The 17,863-nt window shown below is 41.4% G+C and overlaps 1 protein-coding gene across 2 annotated transcripts in view; it reads left to right on the forward strand.

Moving 5' to 3' along the window:
* Nucleotides 1–17,863, forward strand: part of RAB31 (RAB31, member RAS oncogene family) — a 165,103-nt gene that overhangs the window by 82,693 nt on the left and 64,547 nt on the right. For both annotated transcript variants that reach the window (XM_077135982.1, XM_077135981.1), the window contains exons 4-5: nt 7,850–7,921; nt 8,935–9,041. In XM_077135982.1, the coding sequence (XP_076992097.1) occupies nt 7,850–7,921; nt 8,935–9,041 (179 nt within the window). The remainder of the gene's footprint in view (nt 1–7,849; nt 7,922–8,934; nt 9,042–17,863) is intronic.

Genomic DNA, 17,863 nt, shown 5'->3' on the forward strand with positions numbered 1-17,863 from the left:
CTTTCTTTAGGACAGAGACCTGGGTGTTTCAAGGCACTGTATCCTGAGTAGCCCCTTGGAAGACTGCCTGGCTGCACCCTTCCCTCTGAGAGGAATGTACACCTCTGGAAGGCAGGGACCTCTGTCTCTTCTTCATTCTCTCTTTGAGTTTCCCACGGCTGCTGTAACAAATTTTGGGACCTAAAACCGTTTTATACGGTCTTACAGTACTAGAGCTCAGAAGTCTGCCTTCCTGCGCTGAAGTCAGAGCATCTGCAGGGCTGTGGGTTACCTTCTGCAGGCGCCAGAGGAGAACCCGCCTCCTTGCCTTTTCCAGTTTCTAGAAGCTGCCTGTGTTTCTGAGCCTGTGGCCCCTACCTCCACCTTCAAGGCCTGCCAAAGCGGCCGAACCCTTCTCATGCTGCCATTCCTCAGGTTCTCTCCCGCCTCCCTGTTCTTCTTCTAAGGACCCTTGTGATTATCTTGGGCCACCTGGATAATGCAGAATGCAGAATAATCCCCCCCCCCCATTTTTTTAAAGATCAACGGCCTAGCAACCTTAATTCCATCTGCTACCTTCATTTCTAAGCTAGAGAACCTAACATTTTCACAGGCGCTTGGGTTTAGGACCTGGTCATCTTTGGGGCACCATCCTGCCCTCTACACTCCCGTTCCCCATTGCTTAGAGCAGTGCCCTGTTGCATGCTTCATGTTCAGTGGCTACCTGTTTAAACAGTGAACAAGCTTAATGCAAACCTGTACCTTAATTACATCAGCTTATGCAGGGTTTTATTTCAGAAAAGCCACATGGGAGTGGACAAAACATGGAATTTGGGATCAAAAAACAAGTGTTCAAGGTCTGGTTCTACCATGTAAGGGTTAGGTGTCCTCGGGCAATTTGCCTAGCCAATCTGAGCCTCAGTTTTCTCATCTGCACAACAGGGACAGTTCTGTCTGCTCTCCTGCCTTGACAGGGTTATTGACACATCCAGTTTGTTCAGTCATTATGTGTTTTTTGAGCCTCTGTTATGGCCTAGTTGGGGAGACTGGGAAAGTGTTCTCAGAAGAGCTACAAAAAGAGAGAAAGTGCATCTGTAGTGAGAAGCACGCCCTGTGTCCAGAGGGAGAGGCTCCAAACGAAGGAAAAGCACGTGTGTGGCCTCGAGCCTTGGGGTGACTGTCTTCACAGGGCAGCGAGGGTACTGGGGGCCAGTGACAGGTAGGACAGAGGTTCAGGGAGGGCACCAGGGCCTCTGAGACCACTGCCCAGAGTTTGGATTTTGTACCAAGTTACTTGGAAGGGCTTTGAACAGGTAAGTAACACAATTTGATCTGGACTTACATTTTAAGAAAAAATTAGTCTGATTTACAGTTCACATAATACAATGTCATGTATTTGCCTCAAAACACTCCGGTGGTGAGAGCAGGGTGGGGAATGAGGAAAGGGTGGACATGGCGAGCCACGTCGGTCACAAACGTGACGCGAGGAGGTTCGTTATACCACGCACTTCAGATTTCTATCTGTTGGAAAATCTTCCACAATAAACAGTTTGAAATAAAGAATTCTGTGCTAGATGTAAATAAGTCCGCATAATTCTGCAGTTGAAACTGGCTCCCTCTGGCTGCAGCATGACTAGCTGGAGGCTACTCTTGTCTCTAAATACTCTTACTGGAACTTGCAAGACAACCAGGCAAGGAAAGACAAATTCCCCTGGGGCAAAGGTGGGAAATCATGGAGGAGGTGACATCCAGCTGGGTCTGTGGGCTACGGGGCATGGTGCCAGCTGACATGGCAGGGAGGACTAGCCGCATATGAAGGACAGACAGACAGAGTGATGAGGGCATGTGTGATGGTTAATTTCAGGTGCCACCTTGGCTGGGTGATGGTGCCTGGTTGTTTGGTCAAGCAAGCACTGGTCTGATTGTTACTGTGAGGGTACTTTGTAGATTTAAATCATTAGTCAGTCGAGTGCATCCATGGGTGATTGCATCTACAATGAGCAAAGGAGACTGCCTTCAACAAAGAGAGAGTCTCCTCATCTAATCCAGTGAAGGCCTTAAAGGGAGAACAGAGGATTTCAGCAGTCAGGAAGAAGAATTTCCATCTCTACTTCAGCCAGCCAGCTTCTCCTGAGGAATTCATTCGAAACCATCATCAAAGTTCTCAATTTGTGGCCTGGCCTGTGGAATTTGAACTCGCTACCCCCCATGGTTGTGTGAACTAATTATTATAACAAATATCATAATTTTACATTCATAGATAAATAGATAGAAATGGATCCTGTAGGCTGCTTCTCGGGAAACCCTGGCTGGTACATGGGGACAATGTGGAACGCTGTGTACCTTGTCTGTGAGCGAGCCCAGAGGGCTGGCAGCCCCAGGGAGCCCGAGTCAGGCCCTGGCCCAGCGTCTCCTGGTCTGCACAGAGTCCTGGGGATGTCTGCGCTGCCAGCCCTGCAGTGTGTCTGCTGTTGAAGGTGGGATGCTCCACAAGGTGAGCTCTGGACTCAAGCAGAGCGGAACGGGGAAGCCCACAACTGCCCTCGTGGCTGATATCATGGCACAGGCACAAAATAGATGTGTGGGAGGAGAAAAGATGAAAATGAGGGTGAGGCGATAGGTGGTTCTTGCCCTCTGAATTTGCTTGCCCACAGAACTGGGCCTTCAAGCCAAAGGTCCCTGCAGTTGGGTAATTTCCTGGGTGGGAGATGAGCGGAGGACACTGTCATTCCTACTGTGTCCTCAAACCTGGCCTTCTGTTTTATATATTGTTCTGGAGATAGGAATATTCCAGTTCATTTCTTTGTCCTTTAATAAACACTAATCCATGCCCTTCCACCCAGCTCCTTGGATTTCTATTTATCAGCTTCTACTGAAGATTTGCACAGAACCTTGTGAGGAGTCAAGCAGACATCAGGCTACTTCTAAGATCCAGATTCCCCTTGGTGCTTTTTCTTCAACCCTTTGATCCTTGAAAGCTGAGGAAGTTCTTTGACTTTACTTGGCATTTACAAAAAAAAAAAAAAAAAGAAGGAAAATGCTAAGAGATACCACCTTCTCATTGAAAAACTAATGTATTCTTTTCAAGTATTTTGTGAATAACTTGGGAATACATTTTTTGAAGTGGTGGTTTGCCTATGATAGCATTATTCAGAAATAACCATCGTTAATATTTTGGCATATAGTCTTCCACCCCCTTTTCTCTATAGCTTTACCTCTTTATTACTGGGTTTTTAGGATCTCTGAGTAAGCATATTTTTAAGCCTTCTCCTTTTCTATGGAGAGAGAGGGTCTAAGTAAAAATCAGAAACATTCTTCTGAATGGCAGAGAAAGAGCATTCAACGATGAATTTTCCCATTCAACTTTTGCCAGCTGAGAATGTTGGGAATGTTAGGAATTTTCTGTTACCACTTCCTTCTTTGTTTGACTCCTGATGGATCTCTGGGTACGATTAGCTTCTGCCCTTGGCCCTCCGTGACCTTGGCTTTCCGTGGAGGGAGAATTTCTGGCACCAGACAGGTTTATGCTCCACTCAGAGCCCCAGCAGTTGGCTCCTGTGGCCACATTTGCACAGTTCTCCGGGGACAAATTGTCCTCTGAAAGCCCTTCCACACCCCCGATCCCTGCAGGTTTCAGAACCCGATGCCAGAATTCTGGCTTCGATAATCCTCATCTGGAGAAGCAGAGCTCAGCTGGGGCCCTGCTTGTTTGGAAACCTCATTTCTTTTCCACCACTGCTGATTCTTGACTTGCAGAGTTCTGCTGCTATGGAATTTACAGTGCCACAAACCTGCCTTTAAGGAATTTGGCTTAGACCAGCCTGGGTGGTCTGAAGGGTTAGATTTCCTGGAATGGTACTTTCCACTGTGCTGTGAGATGGTGTAGGGTGGCAAGAAGGGGAGTTTGCGTTGCACTTGAAGCACTCAGAACAACCAAGAGCTGGACAAGCCAGCGGGCTCCATCCTGAAGCCCATCTTTTGTCAACTATGGGCATTGTCGTGGAGTTGCAGAGCTGGGCACACCGTGGCTGTGCCATCAAGCCCATCCCCAACTTGACTTCCCATTTTTCCAAATACAAAAGCCGGGGAGAGCCAGGCACACTGGTCTCTCGACTCTCTCTTGAGTCTAGGTGTCTTTATACTGTGCTCCTAAGGTAGGTTCTTTGCACAGTGGGTCCCTAGATGTTAATAGAGATTACTTGAAAAAAGGTAAAAAGGAAAGAAATTCTGAGTAAAAATAAATAGGTTTCTCTACTTTATAGAAATTTTCAGCACCTTTAATGTAGTTTGTAAAACTTTGACAGTGCATCATTCTATGCCGTGTTCCTCAAACTTTTTTGGCCAGAAAACGTTTTCTCCAAAAAGTGCATCAAGGAACTTGGGTTCTGTAGAAGAACCTTGAGCAAATGTCCCCTGATGCCATCTCACCTCATGTGCCATTTGATATTTTTCCCGAAACCTCACAATTGCTGCCCAATATCCCGTTATATGTCTGAACCACAATGTCTGCGTCCATTTCCTGGTTGTTAGACATTGAGATTATTTCCAGCCCTTCAGCACAACCAGTAATGCAACCGGAATGAATTCTGCTCCCTCTTTGACCATCTTCTGAGTATTCACTTAAGAAGTGGAATTGTTGAGCTAAAGACTCCTGACATACAGTGTCCAGTTGCTTTCTGGAAAGGTTATGGCCTTTTATCCTTCTGCCAGCTGCGGGGGTGGGGGCAGGTTAGCATGCAGCCATGAGAGCTGAGAAGTCCAAGAAACTGTAAGTGCTTAAAGAAGGCTGCCTTCTTCCCTATCGCCATGTACGCATCTAGCAATGAAAACACATACACACAAACACGCACACACACTCCAGCCTTTTGTGTGTGTGTGTGTGGGGGGATAAATTAGCTTTTCACAATTCTCCATGCTTCTTCTAAATAATTAAATGACCCTCGAGAATTATCTGGACATGTTTTTTGAACTTGGCCTTCTGAATATTTTGTTGCAGAGTTAGGGAAGAAGGGATTTTGAATTGGCATCTGTGGTGCTAATTTTCAGATAACCTTTCAAGGTGAGATTTAAAAACATTAGTCTGATCAACTTCCTGTGATTGTGAACTTTATTTCTATTATTTGAGTGCATCATCAGTTTTAATTCCCCACAGTAACTGAATTATGTCATGTTGAGTATTAAGGTTGATTGTGGCTCTTTTCTTTAATATTTGTCTGTGAAAAAGTGTATACATCATCCTCTAGAAGTGATTTATTTTTTTGTCCTCCACAAAAATTATCCTTTGGTCAATGCATTATGGGTTTTGGAACAGAGATGTGAATTTTTAACTCGTCAAAACCCCCAAGTCCCCTCAATAAAGTCTTTTAAGTGGCATCACCAACAGATTTATTTTAAAGTGATTCCATTTGGAGGAAGGAAACCCTGAGTAATGCATTATATACAAAGATTATTCAATAATTCATGGGACCTGCACACCGGTGGCCATTTAGATTCCATTTATGGCTGTTGAGCTGAAAATGAACCCTGTCTTACAAAATGTCCACACTTTGCTACTCATGCTCAAGCCACAGCTATCTTGACTTCTGAAAAATAGGTTCTGTCTGGACTCTCCTCCTCCGTGTGTTTACACAGACCGCTTTTTACATGAAGCTGTTTTGTAAAGAATGGACATTTTTATGGTTGGGCTAAAGGACACTTTACCCGTATCACAGCGGGAATAAATACATTGCATAAACACATTGCTGTTGGGCAGGAATTCCGATTTTGATTTCTGCACACCAGGACGGGATCTCCAGAGGGTGGTTGAAATATATCTGTCAATGCCTAGTAATTGTAAGACCCACGATGCTGGGCAGCTGTGGAATGTGAAGGTAAATGGGGCTCTTTTCTCTAGCAAGTGCCCACCTGGAAGTGTCCTCCTGGCCCCCCTGCACAGGGAGCATCCAGTTGCTGGCAGAGAGGTGCCCCAACGGCTGGAGCACGACCCCAACGTGCTCTACTGCCACACAGCTCGGCTGTGGAATTCCACAGCTCATCCTGAGTGTCAACCTGCCCTTTCCTATTTTGAAAACCACAGAGGCTCTAGGGTGATCCATTTTCCAGGGGAGGGGCGTGGGTAGAGGGAAAGGCAGCCTGTTCCCCTGCCTCCCTGCTCGAGCATCCTCTAGCCTTCTTCAGAGCCAGCATGGAGGAGCCCTGGGGACCAATGGGCCTCAGATATTCAGATGACTGTCTCCATTTGGCAAGTGTCTGTCCGATGATTAGTGCTCCTCAGGGAACAAAGAGGAATGACTTATGGTTCTGTTATTTGTTGGGAGAGCTGCAGGGATCCTTCCTCCCCACCCCCCCGTTAATTCGTCAACATTTTGAGGAACATTATTTTATACCTGCACACGCAAACATCTTACCTTCGATTTTATTTTGCTCCACACGCTGCTTTGAGACTCTTTTCATTTAACAATATATCAAAGACACCTTCCCCTACCAATAAAAATCCTCATTATCATTTTAATGGCTGTGGAAAATTCCATTGTATATATACACCATGAATTCCCTGTGATGGACATTTAGGCTCGTTTCTAATTTTTTCTCCCGTGTGTGTGTGTGGTGGGGGGTGGGTGAGATGAGTGCTGCAGTAGGTTCCTACAGAGCAGTTGCAGAGTCAAAAGATAGATATACTTCAACTTTTGGTCTATGCTACCAACAGCAGCTTGGAAAATGGTGTTAAAACTCATTCCCACGCAGCGAATGAGAGTCCATCCCTCCCACTGGGTATTACAAGTCTTTTAAATATTTAATATGACCTCACCGTTGTTTTTCTTTCCATTTCTTTTATTGCAATTAAACGTGTTTTACAAGTTTTATTGGATCATTATATTTCTTCCTCTGTGATTTATCTGTATAGATCCTTTGCCTATTTTTCCTACTGAGCCAATATCTTTTTCTTACTGGCTTTCCAAACCCCTCTTAGATTCTTTCAAATTAAAAAATAAAGGATGCGAAGGGGTGCAAGGGTACTTCAGTGTTAGACTTCTTGTCCGCCATGCAGGAGACCTGGGTTCAATTCCCGGCCCATGGACTTCCCAAAAACAAACAAACAAAACAGAATGAAACATTCAACAAATAATGCTGCAGGAATGGGATACTCACGTGGAAGAAATAATGAAACGTGACCCCTGCCGTACAGCACACACAAAAATAAAAATAAAGGACTCAAATTTAGACCATACCTTTTTCCAAAATGCACATCTAATAATGCATACATTCTCAAAAATAGTGATCTCTCCTCTTTGGAGATAAGCAATTCTGGATGCTGCTGCTGTGTTAGCCTGTTGGGATGGATGGAGCCCACCTCGTATCTCACCATTTGTGGACCAGCCAGGACCTCTGCAGTTGGAGAGCTGGCCACCGTCCAGCTTAGGGCATGTGGGGCCAAGATTGCCCTTGAGGGCAGTTCTCCCTGAGAACACTCCACAGTGCACTTGGGATTTTTGCCAGCATCCTATTTTCCTACCCTTGGCATACATCCTTTTCTGATGGCTGTACAGTTCTCGTGAGCTTGCCCTGAGTCCCTCATCTTCCATAAGTGATGTCGGTGATGAGTAACAGAGAAAAGAAAATTCACAGGACGACAGCGTTTAAAATAAAATTTATTTTTGGCCGTTGCCCAAGAGTAGATTTCAACGTCTGTAAACCACAAGCCTATGTGCAGTCCGGGAGGTTAATTCATTATTTAATAAGAACACTTGGAAAGTTTGAGAGGGAATTTTGGGGTACAATAGAGATGATGGGGTACGAAGATTTATACTTGATTTAGGATCGTATAAAATCTGTTCACCTTTGCCTAAAGCTGTTCATTCTTTTTCGACAGTTTCATTCATTGGCTCCCATGTACTACCGAGGCTCTGCGGCAGCTGTCATAGTGTATGACATTACCAAACAGGTAGGATGTCATTTATGGTGACTGTGTACCATAGGAAGACTCGGCTTCCAGGTATCCTGAAGTAAGATTTCATAGTATGCTGGTAGGGGACAATGAGCATTCTGTATTGATTCATTTGACCTATGTGTAATGAAGCATCTCAGACTTACCTGTGAAAGTAAATAAACAATCATAATCATTTGTTCTTTTTTAATGTCCATTTGTAGAGCCCATGTCATGTCAGCTGCTATTCTCCTCCAGGATGTCAGCTTTTTAAGAAAAGGAAGGTTATTTTTAAGTTTTGTATGTCTTATGATTGTAGAATACTTATTTCCCATTAGTGCTTCAACCAGACCACTTAAAATGCCAAAGGCAATGCTTACATGTGTATAAATCAGTGTACCTGTGTTTGGGTCGATATAATATAAATATATTTTTAGGTCATCAAGTTGAGACTCTAGGATATCCATCATAAATAACTGCAGTGGTTTGCCGACTTTTTTTTTTTCCATCCATACAAATTTAATTATTTTACCTTTTGCTTTGGAATGCTGACTCTGTGCATGAGACCTTTGGTTTAACGATCCATTTCTATTGTCATTCATGAATTCCTGACCACTGCTACCTAAATGTAGTGTGTGCTTATCTCGATTGCTGGAAGAAGGTGGTGAGTGAAGGGCAAAAAGGAAAACAGAATGCTAAACACACAAACACACGCATGTATGATTTTTTCTTTCTTTTATCCTGATTCATGTAGAGTCAAGGTACAATTTTATATTAATGTTATTTATAGAAGAAAATTACTAATATTCATTTAACTTCATCATTTTAATTTTAGAAGAGGAACCTTGTATGGGCTATGAACTATGACAGCTAATGTTAAATTTCATGCCAAGATAAGGGTGGTATGTTCGTCTGCGTGAGTCTCCTGAAAATCTGTTTCTCCATTAAATTGTGTTGGGTTTGTATTTCTGCTTGGCTGAAATACTATGGTGATGGGTCTTTCTAATGACTCATGGACACTTTTGGTTTAGGACTCATTTCATACCTTGAAGAAATGGGTTAAAGAGCTGAAAGAACATGGTCCAGAGAACATCGTGATGGCTATTGCTGGGAACAAATGCGACCTCTCAGATATTAGGTAAGGTGCCTTTTATAAAAAGTGTTGTGTGTTTAATCTCCTTTATCCCTGAATGTCTAAGTGGAAAAAAGCTATTTATTGGGCCTGTGTGGTTAAGTCTGCTCTCATCGTAACAACTGAATTGGTGGCCATTCCCCTATGGAAATCGATATGGTATTTATTCAACTAAAATCAAATTAAGGGGAAAATGATAGGGAAATGTGAATTTGATGGACAATACAGGTATAAATATTAAGATCATATTTCCTCTACCTAACAGAGAGACTCCAGAAATCTTTGGACTAACTCGCTTTATTACTTTTAGAGGTACCTTTTCTGTTATTACCCTAACTAGTACCATCATCATTTTAGTAATACTTTCATATGGTCAGGAGAGTTATAATATTTAATCTTTTCCATAGGATCCCTGTTGGTTTTGATTCTGATTTTAGCTTAGGGATATCCTCAAGTCTGTACAATCTCACTATTTTGTTATGATCTGAATGTAGCACATTGGCTTCCCCCAAGACGGTGAACTGTTGAGTTTCCTTAACCTAGAGAGAGGTTTGTAGGGACTGAGGCCACACGAATTAGAGACTTGGTGATAGCTTTATCTAGCCTGATGAGCTATCTGTTTTACTCAAAAAATATGTTATACAAGGAAGGCGTGCATTTGTACTACTCAAGAATTCCGATAACTGATTTTTGGAGCAACAGCTGCATCATGCTTCAGGTTTTGCTGAACCAGATATGCCTAAACCAAAATGAAATAAACAAGAGAAGTGGATCTTGCAAAACTTCTTAACATGGCATTTGACAAATTACTCTGTTTCTTTGGGACTTGAAAAGGTTCATATCAAGTTGCATTATGCTTGTTTGTAATAATAGCCATAAACCCCACAAAATCGTTTGTTTTTCTGGGGGATAGACAAATCTTTAAACTCCCCAGGCTTAACTCAGATATCTACCGGCTATACTGCAATCCTAAAATAGCTTGTGCCCAGCAGAATTGCATTCACATTTTTTCCTTAGGGGGTGGGGTGGTGGCAGGGACGGGCAGCGTTTGTTGAGAGAAGGTAGTATCATCTAACACTGTGTAACTGCAGGAAAGAGACAGCGTTAAAAGGAACCAAGCCTTGAATATGGTGGGAATACTAATGTACTAGAATTTAAGCAGAAAACAATTTAAACTTGAGTGGCATCAGATAGGATGAAGCATGAAACTGAAATCCAATTGATTATTAATTTCAACACAAAGGGGGAATTTATTGAAAAGATACTGGTATCCGCATAGTAACAACAGGGCTGCCTTTAGCTCCTAGTGTTTGCTATGTTCTAGCTTTAGTCCCTGGAGAGAGATCTGCTTGGCACCTCTGTTTATCACGTCAAATTGCTGTGGAGGGTGGTGCGATGGTGGCTGAGCAGGCAGAATTCTCACCTGCCGTGCTAGAGACCTGGGTTCGATTCCCAGTGCCTGCCCATGCAGAAACAAACAAACAAGAAAAGCCATGGAAAGACTTCCCTGCACTGTGGCCAGGCACCTGTAGTCAAAGGAGTAGGTCTGAGTAGTACTAGATTATTTTCCCACAATAACCATGAAACTGGGAGGGTAGGATGGTCTTAAAGTGGAACAGTTCCTTAAAAAGTGTAGGCCAGCCTGACAAAATATGCTCGGGGTAGGTTGGCTGGCTGCCGGCACCTCAGAGCACCACCCTTTCTCAGGGTGGATTCAACTCTCATGCTTTGGTATAGCATTCTCATCAGTGGTCTCTCGTTGGTGCCGGCTGATTCCTATGTATGCAATTTCAGATTACCCCAGACAGAGATACTAAGCTGTTTGTATATAACCTGTCCATTCCCAGAAACTTTGGGTATTATGTGGCACATGGAATGCAGAGTTAGAGCTCTGATGCTATGAAAGTCAGCAGCACCCCATACAGCAACTGTTTAAAAAGTTGAAAAAGTGATCAGGCTTTGACTAGAGAAATGAATGAAGCTGATCTGAACTGGACTGGGGTAGATCAGAATACAAGCTGAAGGATGATATGTCCATGTTTTAAAACTTCAACACCTGTTTGAGATCAAAGGGAGAAATGTGTATTTGGTGCAAAATTTATATTTTGGGGACTGCATTACCTAATTTAATGCATGGTCAGTTTAGTTGAACACCATAATTACATGGAATCTTGAATAGGGCATGAGATCTTCCTGGTTTGTCCAGGTTAGGTGATGCCCTGATATATCCTAGAGTAATTTGGGCAGTGAATAAAAAAGTATTTGCAAAGTCCCCTTACGGGGCTGGAGAGAAAGGAGGAAATATCCAACTTCCACATTTGGAGAATTTCTGATATTCCCGCAAGCAGTGGGGACAACCAAATCAATGGGTTGAGCCCTTGATCTTGGGGTTCGCCCCTATGAAACTTATTCCTGCAAAGGATAAGCTAAACCTACTTACAACATGCCTAAGAGTCATTCCCAGAGAACCACTTTAGTTGTTCAGATGTGGCCTCTCTCTCTCTCTCTCTCTAAGCCAACTCGGCAGGTGAACTCTCTGCTTTCCCCACTGCCTGGGACATGACTCCCAGGGATGTAAATTTCCCTGACGACATGGAACATAACTCCCGGGATTCGCTGGGACCTGGCATCTTGGGATTGAGAAAGCATACTTGACCAAAAGTGGAAAGAGACAAAATAAAGTTTCAGTGGCTGAGAGATTTCGAACAGAGTCAAAAGTTTATCCTGGAGGTTATTCTTATGCATTATATAGATACCCCTTTTTAGTTAATGGTGTATTGGAGTGGCTGGAGGGAAGTAACTGAAACTGATGATCTGTAGTCCAGTAGCATTGATTCTTGAAGACAACTGTATAATGATACAGCTTTTACAATGTGACTGTGTAATTGTGAAAACCTTGGGTGTGATGCTTCTTTTACCCAGGGTATGTATAAATTAAAAAATGAGCTAAATTATGGATAATAAATAAATAATGGGGGGATAAGGGGTAAAATAAATTGGGTAAATTGAAATACTAATGGTCAATGAGATGGAGGGGTAAGGGGTATGGGATGTATGAGCTTTTTCTTTTTTCCTTTTATTTCTTTTTCTAGAGGGATGCAGATGTTCTAGAAATGATCATAGTGGTTAATACACAACTATGTGATGATATTGTGAGCCACTGATTGTATACCATGTATGGACTGTGTGTATGTGAGGATTTGCTAATAAAAATAGTTTAAAAATTAAATTTAAACAAATGCCCCAGCCAACATTATCCATCCATCTCACTTGCAAATATTGCCCACGTTCCTCTCATCCCCAGTGGGAGAAAATCCAGGTCCCATCTAGCTCTGCATGCAGGGGTGAGTTCTTGGGACCACTGTCTTGTCTCGTTTGGCCCCAACAAGAACAAATGGTTTCTCCTCAAATTCTGCAATTGTGCTTTACAGCATGGAATATATCTCTTTTTTCATACACAGGGTTATCTTAGATGGTACTTGTTATTAATCACACAGCAAGAAAATGACCTCCTGGGCAATTCTTCAGACCTATGATTCAGTTAATGAGAAAGATTAGTGTGGTGCCAGAACACTTTTTATTTATAACATTTAACATATTTTATTGAGGTATAATTTACAGACTATAAAGTTTATCCACTTGAATTGTACAGTTCAATGATTTTAGTCTATTTATGGAGTTGTAGCGTTATCACCTCTAGTCCCTGGCAACCACTGATCTCTTTTGGTGTCTTTAGATTGGCCTAATTCTGGACGTTTCGTGTAAACAGAATCATATACCGTGTGGTCTTTTGTGTCTGGTTTCTTTCACTTAGCTTAATGTTTTCAAGTTCATTCATGCTGTAGCGTGGATCAGAACTCTGTTCCTTATGTATATGGTAACAGAGTAAGAATTCTAAAAAATCCAGGGAACTGCACTGCACAATCAGCGACTCCTAAGTTAAACTCTGCACCGTAGTTAACAGTACAGTTACGAAAATATGACTTCATCAGTTGGAACGAATGTTCCACATCCATGCAAATTGTTAATAATAGGGTGGTATCTGGGAATCCTGTACTTTATGCATGGTTGTCCTGTAAACCCACAACTTCTCTATTAAAGAAAAAAAATTTTTAACCAAAACACTCCGTTCTTTTCTATAGCCAAGTAATGGTCCATTGTGTGGTTCACCTACTACCCTTTGTTTATTCCTTCATGTGTTGATGAACATTTGGATTGTTTCCATCTTTGGGCTATCACAAGTGTTGCTACTACGGACATTCTGTAAAAATTCTGTGTGTCCACATGTTTTCATTTATCACGGGTACATACCTGGGAGTGGAATGATGGGCCATATGGTAACTCTGTCTTCAACTTTTTAAGGAACTACTAGATCGTTTTCCATAGTGGCCATGCCATTTTGCTCTCCCTCCAGCAATGTCTGAGGTTTCAATTTCCCCACATCCTTGCCAACACTTTTTATTATGTCTTTTATGTTATAGACACCCAGTGGCCATGAAGTTGTGTCTCACTGTGGTTTTGCTTTGCATTTTCCTAATGACTGGTGATGTTAAGCATCTTTTCATGTGCTTGTTGGACATTTGTTATATTCTTTGGAGAAATATTTCTTCAGATTCTTTGTGCATTTTTTAATCCTGGTCTATTTATTTTTTTATTACTGAGTTGTAAGGGTTCCTTATACATGCTGGATACAAGTCCCTTATATGCTATATAATATTTCCTCCCATTTACAGGTTGTCTTCACTGTCTTGGTGTTTCTCTTGAAGTGTAAATGTCTTTCTTTTGTTTTGTTTTGGCATGGGCAGGCTCCAGGAATCAAACCTGGGTCTCTGACATGGCAAGCGAGAATTCTGCCATTGAGCAGTGTACATGTTTTATATCTAATTTATGCTCAAGCAATTACCTAACTCAAAATCACAAAAACTTACTCCAATGCTTTTTTTCTAAAAGTTTTATATTGTTTTTAGTGTTTACATTTAGGTTTGTGATCCATTTTGAGTTAATTTTTGTGTATAGTGTGAGGAAAGGATCCACATTCATCTTTTTGCACGTGGGTATCTAACTGCCACAGCACCATTTGTTGAGAAAAGTATTTCTTCCCCATTGATTTTTCTTAGCACCTTTATTGAAAATCAGTTGACCTTAAATGTGAGGCATCATGCTGGAGCTCTAATTTGTATTCAATTGATACTATATGTCTGTCCTTATGCCAGAGCCACACTGTTTTGATTGTTGTAGTTTTGTAGTAAATTCTTGAAATTGGGAATTTAAATCCTTCAACTCTATTCTTTTCATGATTGTTTTGAGTATTCTAAGTTCCTTTTATTTCTATATGAATTTTAGGATCAGCTTGTCATTTCTGTTAAAAAAAAGGCATCTGGGATTTTAATAGAGATTGTGTTGAATCTTTAGATCAGTTTGGGGAGTATTTCCATCTCTACAATATTAAGTTTCTGATCCATGAACATGAGATATCTTTCAATAATGTTGTAGAGTTTGGTGTACTGCCCTTCATTCATTTTGTTAAATTTATTCCTAAGTATTTGATTCTTCTTGATGCTGTTGTGAATGGGAATGGTTTCTTTAATTTCATTTATTTTTTTAAAACTTTTTATTGATTTTTAAATTTTTTAAAAAATATGGCAAGAAAGAAACACAAACATTCTTAACATATGATCATTCCATATTACATATATAATCAGTAATTCACAATATCATCACATAGTTGCATATTCATCATCATGATCATTTCTTAGAACATTTGCATCAATTCAGAAAAAGACAACAGAAAAAGAAACAAAATGAAAACAGAAAAAAAAATTATACGTACCATGCCCCTTACCCCTCCCCTTCATTGATCACTAGCATTTCAAACTAAATTTATTTTAACATTTGTTCCCCTTATTACTTATTTTTATTCCATATGTTCTACTCGTCTGTTAACAAGGTAGATAAAAGGAGCATCAGACACAAGGTTTTCACAGTCACAGAGTCACATTGTGAAAGCTATATCATTATTCAGTCATCCTCAAGAAACATGGCTACTGGAACACAGCTCTACATTTTCAGGCACTTCCCTCCAGCCTCTCCATTACATCTTGTATAACAAGGTGATATCTACTTAATGCGTAAGAATAACCTCCAGGACAACCCCTTGACTCTGCTCAGAATCTCCCAGCCATTGACACTTTGTCTCATTTCACTCTTCCCCCTCTTGGTTGAGAAGCCTTTCTCAATCCCTTGATGCGGAGTCTCAGCTCACCCCAAGATTCCTGTCCCATGATACCAGGAAGGTCCACACCCCCGGGAGTCATGTCCCATGTACACAGGGGGAGGGTGGTGAGTTTGCTTGTTGTGTTGGCTGGAGAGAGAGGCCACATCTGAGCAACAAAAGAGGCTCTCTTAGGCCTAATTTTAAGTAGGCTTGACCTATCCTTTGTGGGGTTAAGTTTCATATGAACAAACCCCAAGACTGGGGGCTCAGTCCATAGCTTTGGTTGTCCACACTGCTTGTGAGAATATCAAGAATTCAACTTGGGGAGGTTGAATTTTCCCCTGTTCTCACCATTCTCACTTTTTTTTTTTCATTTTATTTTATTTTTTTAAATACCAAAAAAACACATAACAAATGCAAACACTCCTATTTTTTTTTTTTTTTTTTTTTTTTTTAAAGAGAGAGGGAGGAAGGGAAGGAAAGACAGAGAAGGAAGGAAGGATGGAAGGAAGGAAGGGAGGAAGAAAGGGAAACATTTTTAAACATTTTCTTGTTTTATTATATTTTGTTTGTTTGTTTGTTTTTTACATGGGCTGGGGCCGGGAATCGAACCGGGGTCCTCCGGCACGGCAGGCAAGCACTCTTGCCCGCTGAGCCACCGCGGCCCGCCCAAACACTCCTATTTTGATCATTCAATTTCATTTATTTTTTTAAAATTTTGTAATTTGATTTTATTGATATACAATTGGTTTTAGTATGTTGAGTTTATAACCTGCAGCCTTGTGAACTGGTTTATTAGTTCTAATTGTTTTTAGTGAATTCCTTAGTGTTTTCTACATACAAGATTATTTTGTCAGTGTAAAAATAATTTTACTTCTTTCTGCCCAATCTGGGTGCCTTTTATTTATTTTTCTTATTTAATTGCTCTGGCTGGAACGTTCAATTTAATATTGAATAAAAGTGGTGAGAGCAGACATTATTATCTTGTTCCCAATCTTAGGGGGGAAACCAGTTAGTCTTTCTCTATTAGGTATGATGTTAGCTGCAGATTTTTCATAGATGTTCTATATCAGGTTGCAGAAGTTCCCTTCTATTCCTAGTTTGTTGAGATTTTTATTGTGAATAGTTGTTGGACTTGTCAAATGCGCTTTTTTTTTGCATTTTTTGATATGTGTGTCATTTTGGTCTTTTTATTCTATTAATTTCAGCTTTCAGAATTCTGTATCTTTGGCACTCAGCAGTTTGATTATAATATGCAGCAGTGTGGGTCTTTTTGGATTTATCTTCTTTGAAATTCATTGAGTGTCTTGGATGTATATATATGTATATATGTATATGTCTTTCATTGAATTTGGAAGGTTTTCAGCCATTATCTTTTTGAGTATTCTCTCTGCCCCTTTCTCTCTTCTCCTCTTGGGACTCCCCTGATGTATGTATTGGTATGCTTGATGGCGCCTCAGTTTCCTCAGGCTCTGTTCAGTTTTCTACCTTCCTTCTTCTTTCTGCCTTTCGGACTGAGTGATTTCAGCTATCTTCAGCTTCTCTGACTCTTTCTTCTTCCAGTTCCAATGTGCAATGAGCCTCTCTGTAATTTGTTACTGTGGTCTTCAGCTCCGTTTGGTTCTTTTCCATAAATTCTATCTGTCAGTATTCTCTGTGTGTTTATCTCCTATTTTCCAGATTTTCTTTAATTCTTTGTCCATGTTTTCCTTCAGGTCTTTGGGCATATTTAGGACCATTTTAAAAAAACCTTCTCTGCTATGGTCCAGGCCTAGTCCTTCTCATTGACGGTTTATAATGCTTCAGTCTTCTCCTCTGCATGCACCATTGCTTCCTGTTTCTTTCTATGTTCTGTAAAGTTTCATTGAAATTGGACTTTTGATATTTAATGTGTTATTACAAGAATTTGAACTTGGCAGCATCTGTTCATTGAATGCCAGGGACTAACAACAAAAACAACAAAAAGAAAACCTGTCTCAGTCTTTGCAGAGTGGCCTGTGCAAGTGTTCTCCTTCCTGACTCATCGGTACAATCATTTTGGAAAATAGCCCCAGGCCAAAGTAGGGTCCTAATACCTTTTGCACATGGATGCATGTGTTGTCCTAGGAATTCCCCTCTTCTCTATGAAGCAGTTTCCTCACAGTCTGGGCACTGACCTACAGCCAGAAATCCCTTGCCTCAGACAGCACAATTTGACTGCTCTGCTACAACATTCTGTAGGAGAGTCTTGTGAGCTGCCTTTTATACACAAGGCAGATTCTGGGAGGGCAAGTCCCTCAGGCCACCAGAAATACATGCTCACAGAATGTGTAGAAGGGTTCCTGTACTCCCTCCAGAACTGGGACCAGTCATCTGTACTCGTAACTCCTGTCCAGCTCTACACAGAGCTTATGAGTGGGGGGGAGGGGCAGCCAGGGCCCCAGGAGAGCCTACCACTTTTAAGTACTGTTTTTATTTTATTTTATTTTTTTAGAATTTGAACTTAACTATGGCCCATTTGCATTGTGGTTGAGATACCAGAGCTTCCCTGGCATGCTATAGAGGAGGAAATTCAAAGGCTTGGGGAATGAGGGGTGTTGTGGTGCATTTTTTGTGGGACCTGCATACCGACCCC

Source organism: Tamandua tetradactyla, chromosome 18, assembly GCF_023851605.1.
Source record: "Tamandua tetradactyla isolate mTamTet1 chromosome 18, mTamTet1.pri, whole genome shotgun sequence".
Lineage (NCBI taxonomy): Eukaryota > Metazoa > Chordata > Mammalia > Pilosa > Myrmecophagidae > Tamandua > Tamandua tetradactyla.